The sequence below is a fragment of the Canis lupus genome, chromosome 8 (assembly GCF_011100685.1).
Source record: "Canis lupus familiaris isolate Mischka breed German Shepherd chromosome 8, alternate assembly UU_Cfam_GSD_1.0, whole genome shotgun sequence".
Classification (NCBI taxonomy): domain Eukaryota; kingdom Metazoa; phylum Chordata; class Mammalia; order Carnivora; family Canidae; genus Canis; species Canis lupus.
The window spans coordinates 52,638,317-52,657,520 of record NC_049229.1 but is presented as its reverse complement, the minus strand read 5'-3'; the positions used below and the strand labels follow the sequence as shown (position 1 = coordinate 52,657,520).

The window sequence follows — 19,204 nt, the reverse complement described above, 5'->3', positions numbered from 1 at the left end:
CTAAGAAATGCATCTATTATAGTCTTTCTGAAGCTCAAGAAGCAAAATTTGTGAACCTAAGAAATATCTTATTCATGTTCAGTGTTAGTAAGGGAGGAGTACTTGGCAACTCTATTTTTAGGAAACAAAATTAGTGAAAGCTCCACGAATAAGCATATGACAGTTCCAAAATTTAGTGTTTTAATAAGTATTTAATCCTGATCCTCTGTGCACACTGCAGTAGAAATAAAATGTATCCAATTTTAAACAGATTTTGGGTTGAATCTTACCTCTGCTACTATAAGCAGATAATGTAATCTTAGAAAAGCAAAGTTTTTGAGACGTGGTTTTTCTCAACTGTAAGATGGCCGTAATAGTTGCCATTCATAATAACTTAAAAAAGTATTTAAATAAATACCGTGCTTGAATGCCCCCAGCATGGTACCTGGGCCAGTGGGGTGTTACAGCCAGCTCCAGACAGCTGATAACTCACTCATTTTCAGGAATTTTGCAAGTTGGTTGTTAAACAGCCATCATCAAAGATTAAAGCATATAAAATTGCAATCAAATGAATTATGTTAAAAAACAAAGGTAATAAGAACTTAAAACCCATTACTTCCTAGTTATATTACCACATTTTACTGTTATCTAATGGTCTCGAGGTGACTGACATCTGTAGAATCTGTATGGTGAAAATACTATATAATCATGTACTAATGAGCAGAGCTGTACTTCCCAATTCTCAGTTTACTGTTGTCATATTTGTGGGTTGAAGCCAGCCATGGTGGTAGTATTTTACAGAAACTGGCAAACACTACAAATTAGGGCTTTGTGTGTCTGTGTGTGTGCCGGTTCTTAACATTTATGGGCAAGGAGCTTTCCCTCATTCATTATGAATAGCCCTTTCTTCCTCCCTCCCTCCCTGTCACTTTACCTCCCTTCATTCTCTCTTTCCCTCTCTTCCTTCCACTAAAGAGCAGCACGAAGCTGCCCTGAGATATCTGAAACATCTCATCATAAAACCATCTGCCTCAAAAATTTTCTCTTTTCTAGATCAGAAATATGAACTTTTAGAAATCTTAGAACCATTTTACAAATCTTTAATCTCTTAATCCATTGTATACCTATTTTATATTCTCTTGCTAAGGCTTTATGAATAAGGAGGTGAAGTGACAAAGATTCATTTTCATACTATTCATTTTAAACAAACCAAGTCATTCCACACATCTTCTGGATCATCAGAAGTATACCCCAGCACCCAAATAATTAACTGGGCATTTTTTCCCGCTTCTGTTTCAAGAAATTCAGACTCTGTTCTCAGAACTAAAGCTATTACGTATGTCATGTTCTTTAGAAAGAGAAAAGAAAGGATTTAGGTCTAAGTCGAAGTGTTGGCTCTGTAATGCTTCCATGAATTAAAAAAATAATATAAAATATACATCACTTGACTCTGAAAGATCAAAAGATAATCTTACCTCAAAATATGCATGAGGTAGAACCAGTGAGTTAAAAAAGCTTTTTTTCCCCTCTCCGATGCCTTGCCAAACACATTTATATTTTAGTTTAAAATACATAAACATAAATGCATTTCATAATAAAACACATTCAGATTTTCACAAACTCCCTACCAATTCAGGAACAGGCACTGCTCTATATAGCAGAAATGATGATGCTCTCTTAACGAGCATTTTCTGAAAAACCTTCCTGTTGATCTATTCCTGAAGAAAAGGTTTAACTAGAAGACTGACAAACTCTCGGAAATCAGCTCTTATGTGAAATCTCTTTAACAGTAAGCCCATTTAATTATGCAAAAAAAAAAAATCAACAAGGGTTTCCTATTGTTGTGGATTGGGTGGTTGTTTGGCAGTTATCATTAGCAGTTTCCCACTATAAGTTTTGCCCCCTTAGCCAGTTAAAAAGTGCAACTTATGACTTCCAGATGCAAACCACAGTCATCAGCCTTACATTTTGACTGAAAATTTGTTTTGCTTCTTTGTGAAGTTCCCTAGGGATAAGGTTAAAAGTAGAAACAAGAGGGGAGTGAGAAATAAAGGGAGAGCATTTCAAATCACATATTACAGAGAACAGAATCACAGAACAACACCACGACAGTGGACTCCAAGACAAGATGGCAAGACAGATGTGTCAGACAAGGGACACATGCTTGACTGCTGTGCCAAGGAAAGCAAACACAGGAACGAAATCATACAGAGATGTTGTGAGAGCAGCTCTTGGGGCTGCTGGGACCCAATGGAAATAATAGTAAAAACGAGAACCCATAAAATTATAACTACAAAAGAAAGTTACCCCCACAACTCATACACTGGACTTGCTGGGTTAGCCTGGATGTGTCACTTGGATGAAACACAAGATGGCATCGTTACAGTCATGCATTGGTGATGAAGGCCATGGTTAGTTAAGTAGCTACAAAACTATCACTGCATGCCACACAATGATCCTGGGCTTGTCCAGAAATAAAAGATAAAACAAATGTTCTCCGTCTGCAATAAAATTCTTTTTATGCCATCTGAAATTTGTGGACAGGGATGTGTTTCTCTGTTGTATGTGGATGTCTATCTTTCCTTCTTTCTTTTCTTTTTCTTTTTCTTTTTCTAGCTCATCTGTCCTCCTTTCAATTAATTACATTGTCATAAAGGGGGAAGTAAAGGCAAGTGGCCTGTGCAGATATGGGGAAAAATGAAAACGGAAAAGGAAGGAAATTAATAGGAAAAAATATATGTATAGGAGGAAGAAGAGGAAAACACAGTATTTCATTCTTTTGTACACAACTTTCTTGGATTTGGGGTTTGTTTTGTTTCGAGCATAAATATAAATACTGGAGGGATATGCTGACGGGGGAGAAATCAGAAATTAGGATGGCAAGAAAAGATTTTGTTGCCTTGTTTGTTTTGTATATCTATATATCTCTCAGTATTTAAAAAAATGATTATAATTACTAATAAAAATACAGCAATGGGTTTCACATAGCCATAATGACCAAAATACTAAATGTGGATCAAAACAAAATAAAGTAAATTGAACCACCAAAAATTCATGCGGCACAAGATGAGGTGAAACGACAGAAAATGTTTTTCAAATATATACAAGGTATATATCTATTTATATATATACACAGGGATGTGCATATATGGATAGATATATCTGTATAATTTTTTCTCTCCACCCCTCCCAAGGATAACTGAATTATGGAATCATCACTGTAATTATGATACAGAAGAAAACAGAACCTAAAGAAAAGTTCACATGCTTTGTTCGCCAAGTTAAAACCGTATCATGCATGTCAATGTTGGCTGATGTAAAAATGAAGGTGTGAATTTCTGTGTAAACACATGACTGATGGCAGGGACTGTTGTTAATCTCTGTTTACATTAGTCTAATATCATTTATACTGTGTCTACATATATATGGAGTGATAGGTACCATGCATTTAGTATGCACACATATTATATGCAAATATATATATATACACACAGTATATATACTGGGGCTTATGGGAGAAAAAATACAGAACAAAAAGAAAAAAAGAAAACTCTAAAAACCTTTCTTTAGAAACCCAATCCCTCTTTATTAATTTAGAGGAGGGGAGGGGCTTGCTTAATGATTCCATTAAGCTCACTTGTTACCAACTACTTGCATTGGCATTTGAAATCAGGAAGTTCTCGTGAGTTTGGCTTAAAATTCTCCCTTCACCTTACCCTACTACCCACGAAACCCCGGTCCTAGACTATACTGTATGTCCAAAGAAAAGTTTATTACTGAACTCTACTAATGTTTCAATCATGGTGAATCTGAAATTCTGTGCCCCCAAACTAAGATACAAAAGAACAATCTTTGGGGTTAAGTGATTCTACCATTTGTTGGTATGATTCTCTACGATTTTTCTTGTTCATCCCTAGATGGAGTATGCTATTGCTGGCTTAGCAACCCTTCCTCCAAGTTCTGATAATATTCTAGGCATTTCCATTCATTGTCCACACTGTTTCTTCCCTTTCTTTTTATTCCCTTTATTTTTGTTTCTGTATTCCCTAATAGATTATGAACTCCTTGAAGATGTTTTGTCTTATTTTTCTTTTCCTAGCACCTATTCCAGTGCCTATATATAGCAGTCACTAAAAGTTCTGGCACAAATCATTTACTAAACTTTCAAATGGAAATGTATATACTTATACATTGATCTTATTGATTCTCCTCCCTTCTCAACATACCAGAATATCTTGGGTAATGGAGAGAAATAGATTTTTTTTTTTCATTTTTATCACTCTTGCTATTAGATTTACTGTTTTTGTTGTGAAAACCATAATAATGGTCAATCCATGAGCCACTGTACATCTACCTGAGCTATCCATTGCCTAATTGCCTACTAGCCAATCAGTAGACCTTCCTATACTCATATCTCTATTCTTACCCTAATTACCAAAGCAATTTACCATTAATGATTTAAAGGGCACATATTTGCTCTAATAGCTTAAAAATTAGCCTGGGTTGGAGCGGAGTTAGGTTATAAGAGAGTGATACAGTTCATCACTGAGTGGGTTAAAGAATGAAAACAGAAATTACATCATTGAATGGGAACATTGTGTACCCATACACACACTCTATTAATTTATAAATCACTGGAGGAAATTCAAAAATTGGTAGGATTTAGCCTAGATCTAAACATGTGAATACCTGTTTGCTTTTGCATACATTAGGCATGTATGATAACTCAAACGTAAAAATGACTAATTGTATGTGGGCAACAATGATTAATAATTAATGAAATGTGTATCTATTTACATTCTTCTTAGGAAAAATAAAACGTTTCTGAGATTACTTCCATTATCCCTTTATTCAAACTATTTTAAAGTGGACTTAAGCTTCAAGATGGATTCTGAACACTGTGACACTCAAACATTCCTATGACATTTTATTTAGGCATTTACTATTATACTATACATTGAATGTTTATTTAATTTTAGAAAAATTTTCCCATGTGGAAACTCAAGATTGGTAAATAGAATCATCTTGTCATTAGTCAATTTTTCCAGATCGAAAAATCTTTTAAAAATTAAATAAAAATCCATCGCTTTGTAATAAAAATGTACAAGTTGCTAATGCTTCAAGCTTGCTGACAAGATGTATTTCTATAAACATATAAGACTACAAATATCATATTTAAAGCTGATGACCAGCACATGTAGTTTTGTTTTTTTTTTTAAATCTGTGGATTCTGGAAAGTAATTCTTATGCTTCTGATTCAAAATTATTATTGTCTTAATAATTCAGCTGCATTTTCCATGGTGTTCCAGCAAATAAAAATGCTAAGGATTTGGTGAGCTTTTAACAATTCAGTGCCAGATTTTCATATTATAAATACTGAGGAATCTCAAACTGATAAAGATTAAGAACCCAGTTCCACCTGGAGAACACAAATAAGCCTATGCTCTTGATGTTTTGCCAAATTTAAATTTCACCCACACTGGGCTGAATATTATAGTGTGACTAACCAAGAGGAACAAAGTAGCAATAACACCAAATGTAAATGTGAGGGCTGTGGATTTGAGGAGTAAAAATACATCTGAGTAAAAATACCACTCTGGGAATAGTAATTATTTTGTGATCTCAAATTACTGCCAACAGTTTAAACATCTCCCTCCATCCAACCATTATGAAAGTTGTTTCACAAGTCCTATGATGGATGGATGTGTTTCATCCTTACTTCCTTTTACTCTTTGTCCTCTGTTGGAAGAAGGACTGTCCCTTGAGATTTGCTCAAGGAACGTTTAACGAAAGTGGAGACACAAAAATCTGGCTAATTGACAACCAGAAAAAATGTATCCCTTTGTAATAGATGGATGAGTCAATATAGTTATGGTTGCCATGCCCATTTCTCAGGTGTAAAAAGCATTAAAATTTGTTTTTCTCTGCTCTGTGACTCCTACCTCCAGGACTTTAGAATATTGACACTATAAATATATAAAATGTAGAAAGTTGGTAATTTTCAACTTTACAAAAGCTAACCTAAGATTGCAATATTTGGATATTATTTCTATTTCCAAAGATGGAAAAGGGGGAATCAGCAGGGGAAGGGAGAGATTTCCTTTCCATTTATGAAGAGAGTTTTATCAATTTCTCTATATTTCAGAATCAGTTCTCACATTTTAAATCACAAATGTGAAGTTACTAAAAATCTTAATTGTAATTTGACTTCCATAATATCATTTACCAATAATCCCATTTTCTAGTGGTCATCTACAGCTTCCTTATTTTGTTGTTGTTGTTGTTGTTGTTGTTGGATTCAAAGAGGTCAGAACAACAAAATATGTTTACTGCACAATTTCATACCAATAGAAGTGTACTTGGGAAGGAAAGAGTTTGTTTGCAAGGACTCAAGTCTGAAATATTATATAGACACTGACTTCCTTTGTGGGGAACACAATCCACATTTACAAATTAGAAAAGTTAAAATCCTGACCCTCAATTTTAGGTATTTAAGTAGCTATTCAGATATTCTTCTGAATATTTTCATTTAATGTGGATATCTTTGTTATGATGTTATAAAGCTCCAATGCTGATTTCTCAAAGTAAATATTCAGAAAATGAAATTTTGTGACTCATAAAAAGTAGATAATTTTTTAAAGAGGAAATGTGGGTTTTGTTATGGTGATTTTTATTTGCATGGAGTTTTATATTTTTAATAATTCAACAGATTTTATCTAGCTCTTTAGGGAAGATGAAGTTAGAGATATGAAAAATCTCCAATTTTAATTTAAGATTATGAGATATTTTAAGAGTCATACAAATTCAGTCAATATTCATTGAGCTTTCACTTTCTGCCTTGCTCTCATGGTCTAGGGTGTTTTTGTTTTTGTTTTCTGTCGCTGGTTTATTTTTTACTCATTACATCCAGAGAAAATTTGGTTTTAAGGTTTCTAGATTATCATCGGCCAAACTCCAAAAAAATTTAAGTGATCCCTAAAGATGGTATGACTGAGTTGTACAAACAAGAGTGATCACTAAGTAGGTGGTGGGTGTGAAAATCAATTTCTTACATTCAACTCAAACTCAGAATCTTTAAAACACATTTTGATTTAATGAAATTAAATGAGAAAAATAATTTCATTTAAAATTTGATGCTCACATGAGAACAAAAGTTGTTGAAGTGAGCGTATACTGAACTATGCAAATTTGTGAAAAATAAGAACTTCTAAATAAGAACCTAAATAATCAAGAAAGAAGCTAGCTGTAGAAGTTAAATGCCTTATAACTGAGACAGGCAGAAAATCTTAAACTGGCTAACAAAGTGAGGGAAGAACAGGTCATTGTTAAGTAACATAAAACAAGACCTGGGTAATTAACCAAATTTAGTGTATTTCCATCAAACATCAGGCCTGGAAAAGGATAAAATTTGTGAAACTGAGGCAGTGAGGGAGAGTGTTCAAACCCAGAATTTTAACCTTAGTATTTACACAGACTCTCAGATTTATGTCAAAATTATCTAAATGTCACCATTACCTGTTGCTATACAGGCAATGGAAGATTTCTCTTTAGGCAGAGTAAAACCTAGCTCCAGAAACAACTGATTTATATTTTTCCAATTTTTAAGCCATATTGTTTTGGGAAGATGTGAAGGCTATGGAGATGTTTCTCATAGAATACAAATGAGGGCTCAGTATCTCTGCATATAACCATCCTCAGGGTTAATCAGGCCCCCAGGGTAAAATCTCTGCATTAGTAGGAATATTCTATCTCTCTCCTGTATTAAATATGCCTCTAATATGTTTCCCTGTGTATCTGAATCACTTATCAGGAATACTTTATGGAGTAAATAAATTTAGAAAGAAGAAATGCTTCGTTCTTCAAATGTGATGAGTTGAATCATACCAGGCAGAGGGAATCAATACTAGTCTCATAGAGCTACATGTTAGCTCCTTCAGGGTGAACACTCTGTCACCTACTTTATTTATATTCCCCCTCCCACACTCCCTTACAGAACACAACAGATTGTTTTAAAAACTGCTTTTATCTCCCACCTGCCCAATGTAATTATATTACTCAAGAAATGCTGGCATTGAATTTCTGTCCTCTGCTTTTGAATCAGATGAAACACCTGTGCAGCCACTAAAAAAGCAAATGGACTTAGTTTGAGGCCATTCAGGTTTGGGCCTGTTCAAGTTCAAAACCAAATGGCAATACATGCCCACAACCTGGGGAGCTGTAGAATTTGTGAATCAGATCTGGAAAAGCCCTCTGTTTTATTATGGAGGTTGCTATGGAGATGACTATGTGGGAGGCAGGGAGGTGGTAGGGGAAGACAGTGGCAATATTTTGGAATGGTCAAGCCTTGATTTTTTATAAGAAGACTTAAAATCAAGTTTTGAACAACAATATTCCATGTATATGGATATTACTGCTATGAAAGCAAGATAACCAGAGAAAGGATAAACAGAAAATCCAAATTAAAGTCTAGGTATCTTAAATTATTGGCCATGAAATCAGTTAATTTAACATAGGTCTTAGGGGTCATGCCATATTTATATCTGAAATCCTAAGATCTGGTACATGCCTAACATACACAGTTAACTCAAAAAATATTTGCTAAACTCAATTATTTTGGAGAGGAAATTTGGGTAGCAAAGCTCCTAATTCTATTTCCCAACAGCTCATTTATGAAAATTATTAGAATAGGAAGGTCTCAACTCTAGAGATACACTGCCTCCTGCCCTAGTGCTCATAAATATATATTGAATGGATGAATTAATGAGTGAATAAAAACTTGATGTCCAATTCTGGTATAGACTGAGTTTACCTGCCCTCTAATGTCACTAACATATCATGTAGTACATTGAAATTATTACCTAATAATCTGAAAAAAAAACAAAAAAAAAAAAAAAAAACAAAACAAAACCTGACCACCAGGTCACAGTTACTTTCCTTCTACACAACTGAGCTCCTGAAGTTGCAGGTCACACTCCAAAATGGAAAGGCCTTACCTATCATTATGTCCCTATGTAATGCTAAAAACAGAGACCCACAGAACTTCCTGGATTCAAAGCCACTTGCAAGACACCAGTCAGGCCTTCAACAAAATTTGAAAAAAAAAAAAAAATGTAAATCATCTTGGGGTAAGAAAATAGAAGGTTTCTCCTCTATTATTTCTTTTTCACAAACCTTGAATTTCTCTAGAATTAGAGAAAGAAAATGTTTAATAGCTCATCTTTTTTTTTAAAGAAGAGAAAAAAAAAAAAAAAACCAAAGAATCAACTAGAATAGTCTATTTACTTCTCTTAGCCTTTGCAGAAATAAGATCCTAACTCAATTCCAGCTTTTGATTTTATTATACATACACAGAAATTCGATGATATCTGTTCTCTATTATATATATATATATATAAATGTTTAACTTATAGCAAGTCTCAAAACAGATGACTTGAAAAAATTGATAGGAAATAATCAAGGACTGCAGTTGCCTGCTGGACATTATATAGCTCACTATAAAGAAAGACCATAAAATATCAAAATGTATCCGGGTGCGGATGGGGGAACACATTGAAGCATCAAGTTGCTAAAGTTCTCTTAACTTCAGCACAGTAGATACATTTTGAAGCATCTCAGCCGTTGACATGGCATGGTTCAGTACTAATTTTGTGTTTACTATGCTATATCACTGCACAATTCTCTAAACACACAATGAACAAAATTAGTATAAATATAATACCATGTTAACTGCCTTTGAAATCCCATGGAAAATGTTTTTTTTTTTTTTTTTTTTTTTTTTTTTAATTGTTTGGTTTTGGTTTCTGGTTTTATTTCATTTGCCATGCAGGCTCAGAACAATCCATGAGGTTTAAATGATCTTTATAGCTCCACTTTGGGTTCATGGTGTTTTGATGTTATTCCAATATAGACATCTTCATGCCCCTACCCCTGTCAATTTCATAGCTGCCAGTGGCTGCTGTACTTTTCCTGTTCCCACAGTTAATCTGGGTGTCCCATTGCTCCAAGTTGGGTGGTACACCATGGATTTTTTTTTTTTTTTTTTTTAGTATGTCAGGAACTGACTGACTTTAAATTTCTCTGGGATCTTACCTACTCCTTCCATGGAATTTGATGCTTTTGATTATATATTAATATTTATATATGTATGCTTATACATATATAGATATAGAAAATACACACATTAACACACTATAATATATATAAAACACATGTATATTCACATATATGTATGTATTGTTTTTTGCAAATGTAAAAATAAAGCAAGCAAAACAAGACTGACCTAACCTACCTGTACTCGGCTCACATTCAATGAAGTCTTCATCATCGCTTGAACATTCAGCAGATGAAACAAGGTCATCTGATGTTGGCTGTGTATGTCAAAGGAAAATAATGGGGTAGGGGGAAGAGAGAGGAGAGAGAGAGATAAGGAAACCAATGAACCAAAGCCTCAAAGACTTATCACTATGTCCTGCCTCCTATCATTATTATGTTTCTCTTCTCTAAAGAGGGCATGCTGTAGGATAGAGCATTTTAGACTCTTGTGTAGCTGTGAATGACTATGGATTTAGACAACCTGTATGGGTTTTATGAGAAGCTACATGATTCAAAGCAGTTCTAGGAGGTTCAAGACTATCCTATCCTTGTAAGTCACATTGTACAATCTGACTCCATTCTAATTTTAATTTCAATTTTGAGAATCTGAAGGGCAAGAGAAAAGTTATACAAATGGTGGGCAATACAAGAGTGTAAAACAGCATGGAAAGGCCCTGCAAACTTTGAGAGCGATTCAATGCATATGGTGTGTGGTCTCAAGTGTATGATTTGGTGGTTGTGAATCTATAGGCAGGCATAATTAATGAATGCTGTGGAATGCAGTCTGTTCAGGAATAGCATAATGGCTTTTCTCGCTAACAGCGATCGCTTCATGTAATTGCTGCAATTAGCTGAATTAGTAATGTAGGCCAGCAGAGAAATACCACATGACAGCCTCTGGACACAGGTAAGACTGTTTCTGATGACAGCAGAAAAAAAATCTGGTTGCAACAATAGTAATTCAACTTGTGACAATTTTTTTTTTCTATTAGATTCTGTAGAAACTCCTCAATGCCAGGGAATCTGCTGCAAGAAATATAGGAAACTTTGGGTATGTGTAATAAGAAGCACCTTTGCTACATAGAAGATGAGAAGACTATTTTCTGTACCTGATATTGCATGCACAATAAATACTATTGAATGATTAATCTACAGATCTTATGTAAAAAACAAACTTTTGTCCTACTATGTACATAAGAATACTCAATATATAGTAGTTGTTCAATAAATGCTCATTTCTTTCCTCTTCTTGATATTAATAGCATTAACTGACTTCCTTGGTTTTATTATTCCCAATGCATTGAAGTCTGAATCCATATTCAAGAGGAAAAGCAATTAGAAGTCAGATGCTGAGCTAGACATGTATAAATATATATACATGTATATATATATATATATAGTTATATATATATTTAGTTATGGATGTTATTAATTGATTAGATACAATTCTCACAACAATCCTTTGGGATGGATATAATTATTATGCTTTTAAGGAGAACTGGAGTTCAAAGAGGACACAAGAAACAATGAGGATTTGAACTAAGATAGATCTTAGTCAAAGTCTGCATTTGTGGTTCACAGAGGCTTCTTTTACACCTCTTCTTGCACGATGTTAGTTTTGGACTGAACCATGCCCTCCAAAATTCATATGCTATAGTTCTAATGCCCCATACCCCAAAATTTGACTAGTATTTGGAGATAGGGTCTGTGTTAAAATGAGATCATTAGGGTAAGCCAAATCCTATATGGCTGGATTCCTTAAGCAAAAGATGAGATTAAGACTAAGCATGCACAGAGGGACCACCATGTGAAGATAAAAACAACAAAAAAAATATTTAATATTTCCAGACAACATCCTTTTTGAAATACACACACTAAGCATAGAATTACTGGACACAACAAAGCATAGTAGAAAAATCACATGAGGTAATTGATTTCATTTAATTGACAGGGGCAGAGAGGTGCCTTAAACCATGTTATTGATCTTTATTCTACATTTGACAGAGAGATACTTCAACCCTGCTCCTTCTTAAAGTTAATAGAAAAAGAATTCCAAACATACTATTTTTTTTTTCAATTGAACACTACTGAAGTGTATGTTTCATTTCCAGCAACTGAAGCTGGCAGTTGTACAATAGAGTTGCCATTACTTGTGTTAGAGAAATGGTGAGCATACTTCCTTGGAGTGTCCTATTGTGATTGGACCCTATGAAGGCTCACTTTCAGTTACTTAGGGAAGGGAGGTGGTAAGAGAATACATGTTAACTGTGCAAAAATCCAGAAGGCTATCATAAGAGGCAAATGGCCTCTTTTGGAAGGATCACAATCATTGTTCGATCATTCTAAAGCATGAGTTACCCATGGAGGATAATATCTCCCTTAAGGCAGCAAAAAGCATTTTGGGTGTGTGGGGGGTCGGATCCTAGATATTAAAATGTTTCTTGACCTGCCAAAAGCCTACAGTACTTAAATATACAGTAAATCTGTGGTGTTAACATTTTATGGGAGAGGGGCAATTAGGGGGAAAAAAATCTGTCTAAAAATCTCCCTAGAGAGCAGTAATAAAAAAGAGGTTGAGGTTACACTTCTAAAGTGTAATCAATTGGAAATTAATTGTTGGTGACTTCATTATAGGGACCTTGCAGAATGGCCTATATACGGCATAACTAGCTTAGGTTCCTAGTATTGAGTAAAAGCCAGTGAGTTAAGGAAAGTCTAGTGAATTCATCAAAGGAACTGAAAGCCAAGTAGTTATTCTAAGAAAGTTCTATTAATTTTGACTGGTCAAAGATATGATGTAAAATTTGTTTCAAGAAAAGTACTGGACTCAGGTTGAAGGATATTTACTACTTTCCTCTCAGCTTCCCTCTGCCTCCTTTAATACTACACAAGTGCTCCCCTATAGCTACGTGGCTTGGATGGCAATGTCCCCAGTACCACTCTCCTTCACCATCGTCACCTCCACTTCAGTTCCCAAAATGAACCGCAACCACCATTGCAGACCCCACACTTATGCTCTTGCACATTTTCACTCCCTTTCTTCCCAGTTAACTGACCCTGTGCCCTACGACTCAGAATTTGATTTGTGCTGATCTTCTATATGAATATGGATGAATACAATGTTCCTCCTAGGCAACAGAATCACATTTTGCCGGTAGCTCCCATAATGGTGGATAGACTCCAAGGTGGGTCCATGACAGGCAGTCTTGCAGAGCATGGAATGAGCAGGACTGACCCTCCACAGAGCATAGCTGTGATTCCCAGCTCCTATACTTACAGTCAGTGACCAGGGGGGTGAGTTTATTTCCCCTCTCCAAGCCTCAATTTTTCCATCTGTAAATTGGGATACACACAATATCTTGTCATTAATTCAAATGTAGTGTTAAAAATGAAGCTTTGGGAGCACCTGAGTGGCTCAGTCAGTTGTGTGTCTTACTCTTGGTTTTGGCTCAGGTCATGATCTCAGGGTTCATGAGATTGAGCCCCGTGTCAGGCTCTGTGGTCAGTGGGGAGTCTGCTTGAGATGCTCTCTCTTCTTCTCCATCTGCTCTCAGCCCATGCATGCATGTTTTCTCTCACACAAAAAATAAATAAATCTTAAAAAAAAAGTGAAGCTCTGTTCCTGGCTTATGGTACATGCTCAATAAATATTAACTAAACTAAGTCAATCAATTAATCAATAACAGCACTTCCAAGCCTAGTTGCTGCTCCTAGTTTAAATAAAGTTGCTATCCAACTATGTATTCTTTCTTTAATGATTCATCCCCAATAGAACTGTTCTTCATTACTGATAATTCATTAACTCTATTTTCATTTATCACCTCTGGATGCATCTGCCATGAAGAGTGATAAAGAAAAATATACTCATAAAGATGCCAAGAGAGCTTAGAAATCACTGGAAGATAATCTGTTTCCCATGGCTCTGGGTCCAGACAATCTGTGTGGGTTTTATATGAATCCAGCCCCTTCCTTTCTGCCTCTCAAACCTCATCATCACCAATTACAGCCACTGCCAATGAAATTCCCAAAGCCATTACAAACATCTCAATCCCCTCATTGCCCAACACAGTAACCAATGTTTGCCTGGAGAACCTGGCATCCAATACTACCATGCTTGCCACAGAACACTGTAGTTTCAGAAATACTTGCTCTGCCAGGGGCAGCAAGCTTTAATTTGCAAGGGACTCAGGATTTAGCACACTATATTTAGGGATTAATTTTTTTTTTTTTTTTTTTTTACTACTTCTGTCCCTGCCATATAAAAACCCCAAAATTACAAACCAAAAGCTTTTGGATGACACACACTTAGAATCACATCCTAAGGTAATGACAATTTGATTCAAAATTACTCTCAGAAAACCTAAGGCTTTCTTTTAGTAGCTCTTTAATTTTCTTGTCTGTGTCCTTCCCCAAATATAAGTAAATGTAGGGTCTAACTCTAAACTTTGGGAAAAAAGTCATACTTTTTTGACTAGTGGTTCCCATGATTGGTGAATTATGTTCCTCTATTGCAATATACACACAGACTCAGGATATAATTATTATGACTAGAAGGGAACTATGGACTTTTGTCTTTAAATAAAATGCAATAGCCATAGGCTATGTGTATGTGTATATTTTCCTACAATCATGTCCATTTTTCATAATTACTCATAATTCCTTAGAAAAAAAGAGCAGTTAGCACTCTGAGAGAAAAAGATATTTGAACTTTCTAGAATCATGCCTACTAATAACATTTACCACTTATTAAACACTTGCTATATTCAGACTTCATGCTATGCAGTTAACACATATTAACACATTTAGTACTTCTAATAACCAGCGGTGTGGGCATTTATAGTGACATCTGCTACTTTTTTTTTTTTTTGGTTTAATATTTTTTATTTATTTATGGTAGTCACAGAGAGAGAGAGAGAGGCAGAGACATAGGCAGAGGGAGAAGCAGGCTCCATGCACCAGGAGCCCGACGTGGGATTCGATCCCGGGTCTCCAGGATCGCGCCCTGGGCCAAAGGCAGGCGCCAAACCGCTGCGCCACCCAGGGATCCAGACATCTGCTACTTTTAACTGCCCACCATGCATGCTCCTTCAGAGAATAGTATTGCTTTAAGAAGTTCTTCTATTCTTCTAGTTATGCAGAGAATGCTTATGAAGGTGCTTTCTATGTCATCTTCATATTTTTTTTTTCTTCACAATGATTGTCTAAAGCTCTCATAATTCCCAATGACTAAGCCTAAAGTGTTTACATATTATGGCTCATATGTCAAATATCCACATTATCTATAAGTCCATCAAGAAAGAATAGAAGATCTATGACCATCTCCAAACCAAACAGTTTGATGCTGGCTGGACTACTAGATCCACCACCTGTGATATATGACTATATCATTAAGGTGCTTTGTTCATCTTTCATTCATTTCTTTATTACTTGAATAAATATTTACTGAACACCTATGTGTCAACCACTATAGCCATTATGAAGAATAAAGTGAAGATAAATCACGGTTCTGCTGTTCTGGGAATTCACAGTCTCTGAAGAGAGGGCCAAGTAAACAGGCAAACTTGACATAGTAAACTGGATCCCATGACAAGAGTAAGCATAAAGTGCTAAGGGAACAAACAGCAGGGGAGCAGAGATAGCCCCTGGGCAGAAGGGAAACAGAAATGAGCCCTGAGGGACAGGCAACAGTGAAGCTGGGAGAGCTAAGAGCTGTAGGTGGGAGGAGAAGAAAATTCTAGGTGAAATCAACAGTCATTGAAAAAGCTCATAGGCATAAAGAAGCAGAGTTTATTTGTATACCTAAGAGTAGGACAGATGTGAAGATATGTTCCAGCATGACAGAATGACAGCTACCTGAGTTATCGTGTTGTTTTTGCAAACTTGGATAATGAGCATGAATTTAATATCCTGTCCTATTGGCACATCTCTCCTTCTTCCCTTCCTCATGTCTCATCAGGGTCATCTTTCGCCCTTCCTCTGGAAGCACATACACATGGTTTCAGGACATAGTGCATGGGTCTGACTGGGCGATTCCTCCACAGTGCAGATTAAAGGCTTTACCTTGCCTTCTCAGGAGGAGGAAAATATTCTTCTGTCCTTATATATTAGCCAAGCTCTGTATTAAAAATAATAATTCCTACACCCCATTTTAAAATATGTATTTCATATTTTTTAATACATATGTTGAAATTACTCGGTTCTGTATTAGTATTCATAAAACTAAAGATAGGTATTATAATAACTTTCAATAAAATATCTGTCTGGAAGGAGGCCTCTATTCTTTTCTTGAAAGATTTTTTTATTGCGTTTGTATTCCTCTTTTTTTTTTTTTTTTTTTCCCCTAGGAGTGTTTATTGAAATTACCTTAGAATAAACTGGGACAGAAGAAAGCTCAAAACTCTGTCCACCCAAGTAAATTTATAGGTATATTTACCCTCCAATTCCCTCAGCCTCACAGACATGGCTTCTCATTTTCCTTTAGTGAGTTATTGTTTCTGTAATCAACAGATTCTAATTATTTACTCTGAAGGGGTCTACCCCACAGAAGCAGCCCCCCTCATTCTTCCTCACCATCCATTATTTGGTACTGAGAAAAATATCTGCTGCCATGGAGAAGAGCTCAAGGTAGACTCATCATGTCCCCTCTTGCCTGCCCAGATGCTTATTTGTGACTTCAAATTCCTACCTTTGGCCCTTTATCTCATAGTGAGAATAGGCTAATCATTTGGGGGAGGGGGGGTAATCATTTTTCTCCACCCGGCTCCTTCAAAGCACAGTTATTTGACCGAGATTAAGCGCAAGATAAAATAAGTCCTGCCACAGAACAGCTTTATGAAATTATAAATAACACACTCAAGAATGATGATCGCCTTTCTTCCAGTGAAAAAGGAAAAGAGAAAGGCCCATAAATATTCTGAAGTCCCTCTGAAAACAGCCATACATCTCTGCAGCTGCTTCATGCTAAAAAGAATTCAATTTCTTCAAATGCTTGGTGTTTTAGTTTTTCCCCTCTATACTTCTATTCTGTGATAAAGTTGGGGTTTAAAGTATCTCATGGGAGAGAAGAAGTCATACAGCTTTATTATGAACATGTTATTCTCTATTTAAATAAAGGATGTCTAAGATACTTTTAATTAAATAAGAACCCACAGACTCTAGGTAAATCTGTAACCTTTAATGAGATTTGAAAAGCCTGACCATCGCAATTTAAATTACCTATTAGTGATTTCTTTATTAAATTATTGCCACTGCATAGTCCCAGTGTAGATAACTGCTTATAGATCCCCTATCTGACACACACACATTACTGGATGATTTTTAGACTGTACCAGAGATAGAAAAGGCCTGGAGCTTGGGCAAACTTATTAGAAGCAATAATCTCAAGCTTCCCTCTTCCCCCTACCAGCCCTATCACTTCATCCAGCTCAGCCCAATACAGAAACAACCCTACAACATGGTAAGATGCATGAGTGGGATTATCAATACCCTCATTTTATTCTGAACATCCCCTTTATACTTATCTTCAAAACAAGCAACTGACACTACTATGAGAAAATGAAACAAATGGCTTGAACTTGTCATACTCAAGTGCGTGAGGTCGGGGCATACCATAAGGCAGGTTCTGAACGACAGAGACAAAAAGACAAAATCCCATCTAGTTAAGATGCTTTCTGAGTTCCCCTCAGGCCTTACCTCTATGTGCCCATGTAACTTTATTGGAACAACACCCTCTGAATTTTAAAACTATCTCCTGGAGCTCAGGTTATTGTGGTTTTTCAAAATACTCCTTTCCTCCTTTCTCTCTACCCACTACTGGAGATAATCACTTGCCAAGTTAGATATGAATGTCTATATATTTTACTTGACTCATATTTCCGTGAATGAGAAAGCTTTAAGGAGAATTGCCCTGGGCTATAGATATGGCATTTGGCATAACCAAATTCAGTTAACTGGCCCAGAGCTCTCTAAGAAAACTGAATATAAAAAACAAACAAAAAATTGTTCTTGAGATACGATATTAAGTATGGATATATTTACTCACTCAGTCTTCCCTCAACAAATGTTTATTAACTGCCTACGATGTGCCAGTCACTGTGCTGAGGGCTAGCCAGACTCAGTCCCTGTCCTCATGTAGCTTATAGACCACTGGGATTTGAGCCAGGCTAAACTAAAAAACACTGGCTACCTGTGAAGTCCATCAATGGTACCCACTGTGACAAAAACTGATCATTCAAGGCGTTTTATGACAGAGGATCATATAGGAATCCAATGAAATAGTACCACCAGCTTCCCTTTAAACTCTGCTCATTCTCAATAGCCTCCATATTCTTCATTTCCACACTGCATATACAGGAACAAGATAAGTTAATGGCATGATGTATAATAACTTTTACTAATGAATTAACCTTTAAGGAACTCCCTTTGCAGACTCAAGATCTAATTAACAGTGGAAGAACCGAGCTAAGTTTAGCCAAATTTTGTGCCAAGGATTGAGGTCCTTTCCTTCTATCCTTGAGGTCTTCTCAGATTGTATAAGTAAATGTGGTGTGGCATCTTTTTTTTTTTTTTTCCTTCTTTTCTTTCCAGTTTTAAGATTTCTTCCATCTGCTCAAAAAAGGAAGGGTGGATCAAGAGAGAGCGGAGGGAGGAGGGAGAAGAGAGTGGGTAGAAGGGGATTAATCTATCTGTTGTTCAAGGCAGCCTGACAGAGGGAAGAGGAGTATTGAACCACAGAAGATTAACCAAACTTCAATGTACCTTCCCAAAAGCAGGAGGAATGTAATGCTACGTGGTGTTCCACTGATAAGCAAATCCCTCTAAATCCTTTCAATTTATTTCTTGGCCTGGAGAAATTACATATTATTTAGGAGGCAGGAAAAAAAATACAAACCACCCACCCAACCACATACCATCTCTAGGAATTTAGACCAGGAGCCTATCGATTATATACACTCAAGGTCTGGCTTTAATAGTTATTTTTCTTACTGGTGCAGGTCCTCTCTAGTTGGCTAGTTGGAAAAGCTTGGCTGTGTTTCCACTGTAAACTCTCTTGGTTTTCACTACAAACATTGAGTATTTGGGGTCTAATCATTACAAGGGAATGCCAAAATTTTAGCTGAAGTCCAGGACCTAA

The 19,204-nt window shown here is 36.0% G+C and overlaps 1 protein-coding gene across 28 annotated transcripts in view; it reads right to left on the bottom strand.

Annotated features, from left to right (window-relative positions):
• Window positions 1-19,204, bottom strand: part of NRXN3 (neurexin 3) — a 1,532,396-nt gene that overhangs the window by 41,813 nt on the left and 1,471,379 nt on the right. For 24 of the 28 annotated variants that reach the window (XR_005363605.1, XR_005363606.1, XM_038545435.1 and 21 more), the window contains one exon: window positions 10,268-10,346. Coding sequence is in view for 26 of the 28 variants with exons in the window: in XM_038545435.1 (XP_038401363.1) it covers window positions 10,268-10,346 (79 nt within the window). In the remaining 2 variants the exon portion in view is untranslated. Of the gene's footprint in view, window positions 1-10,258; window positions 10,347-19,204 lie in introns of all 28 variants that reach the window. The other 4 variants (XM_038545444.1, XM_038545449.1, XM_038545456.1 and 1 more) reach the window with 1 other exon arrangement.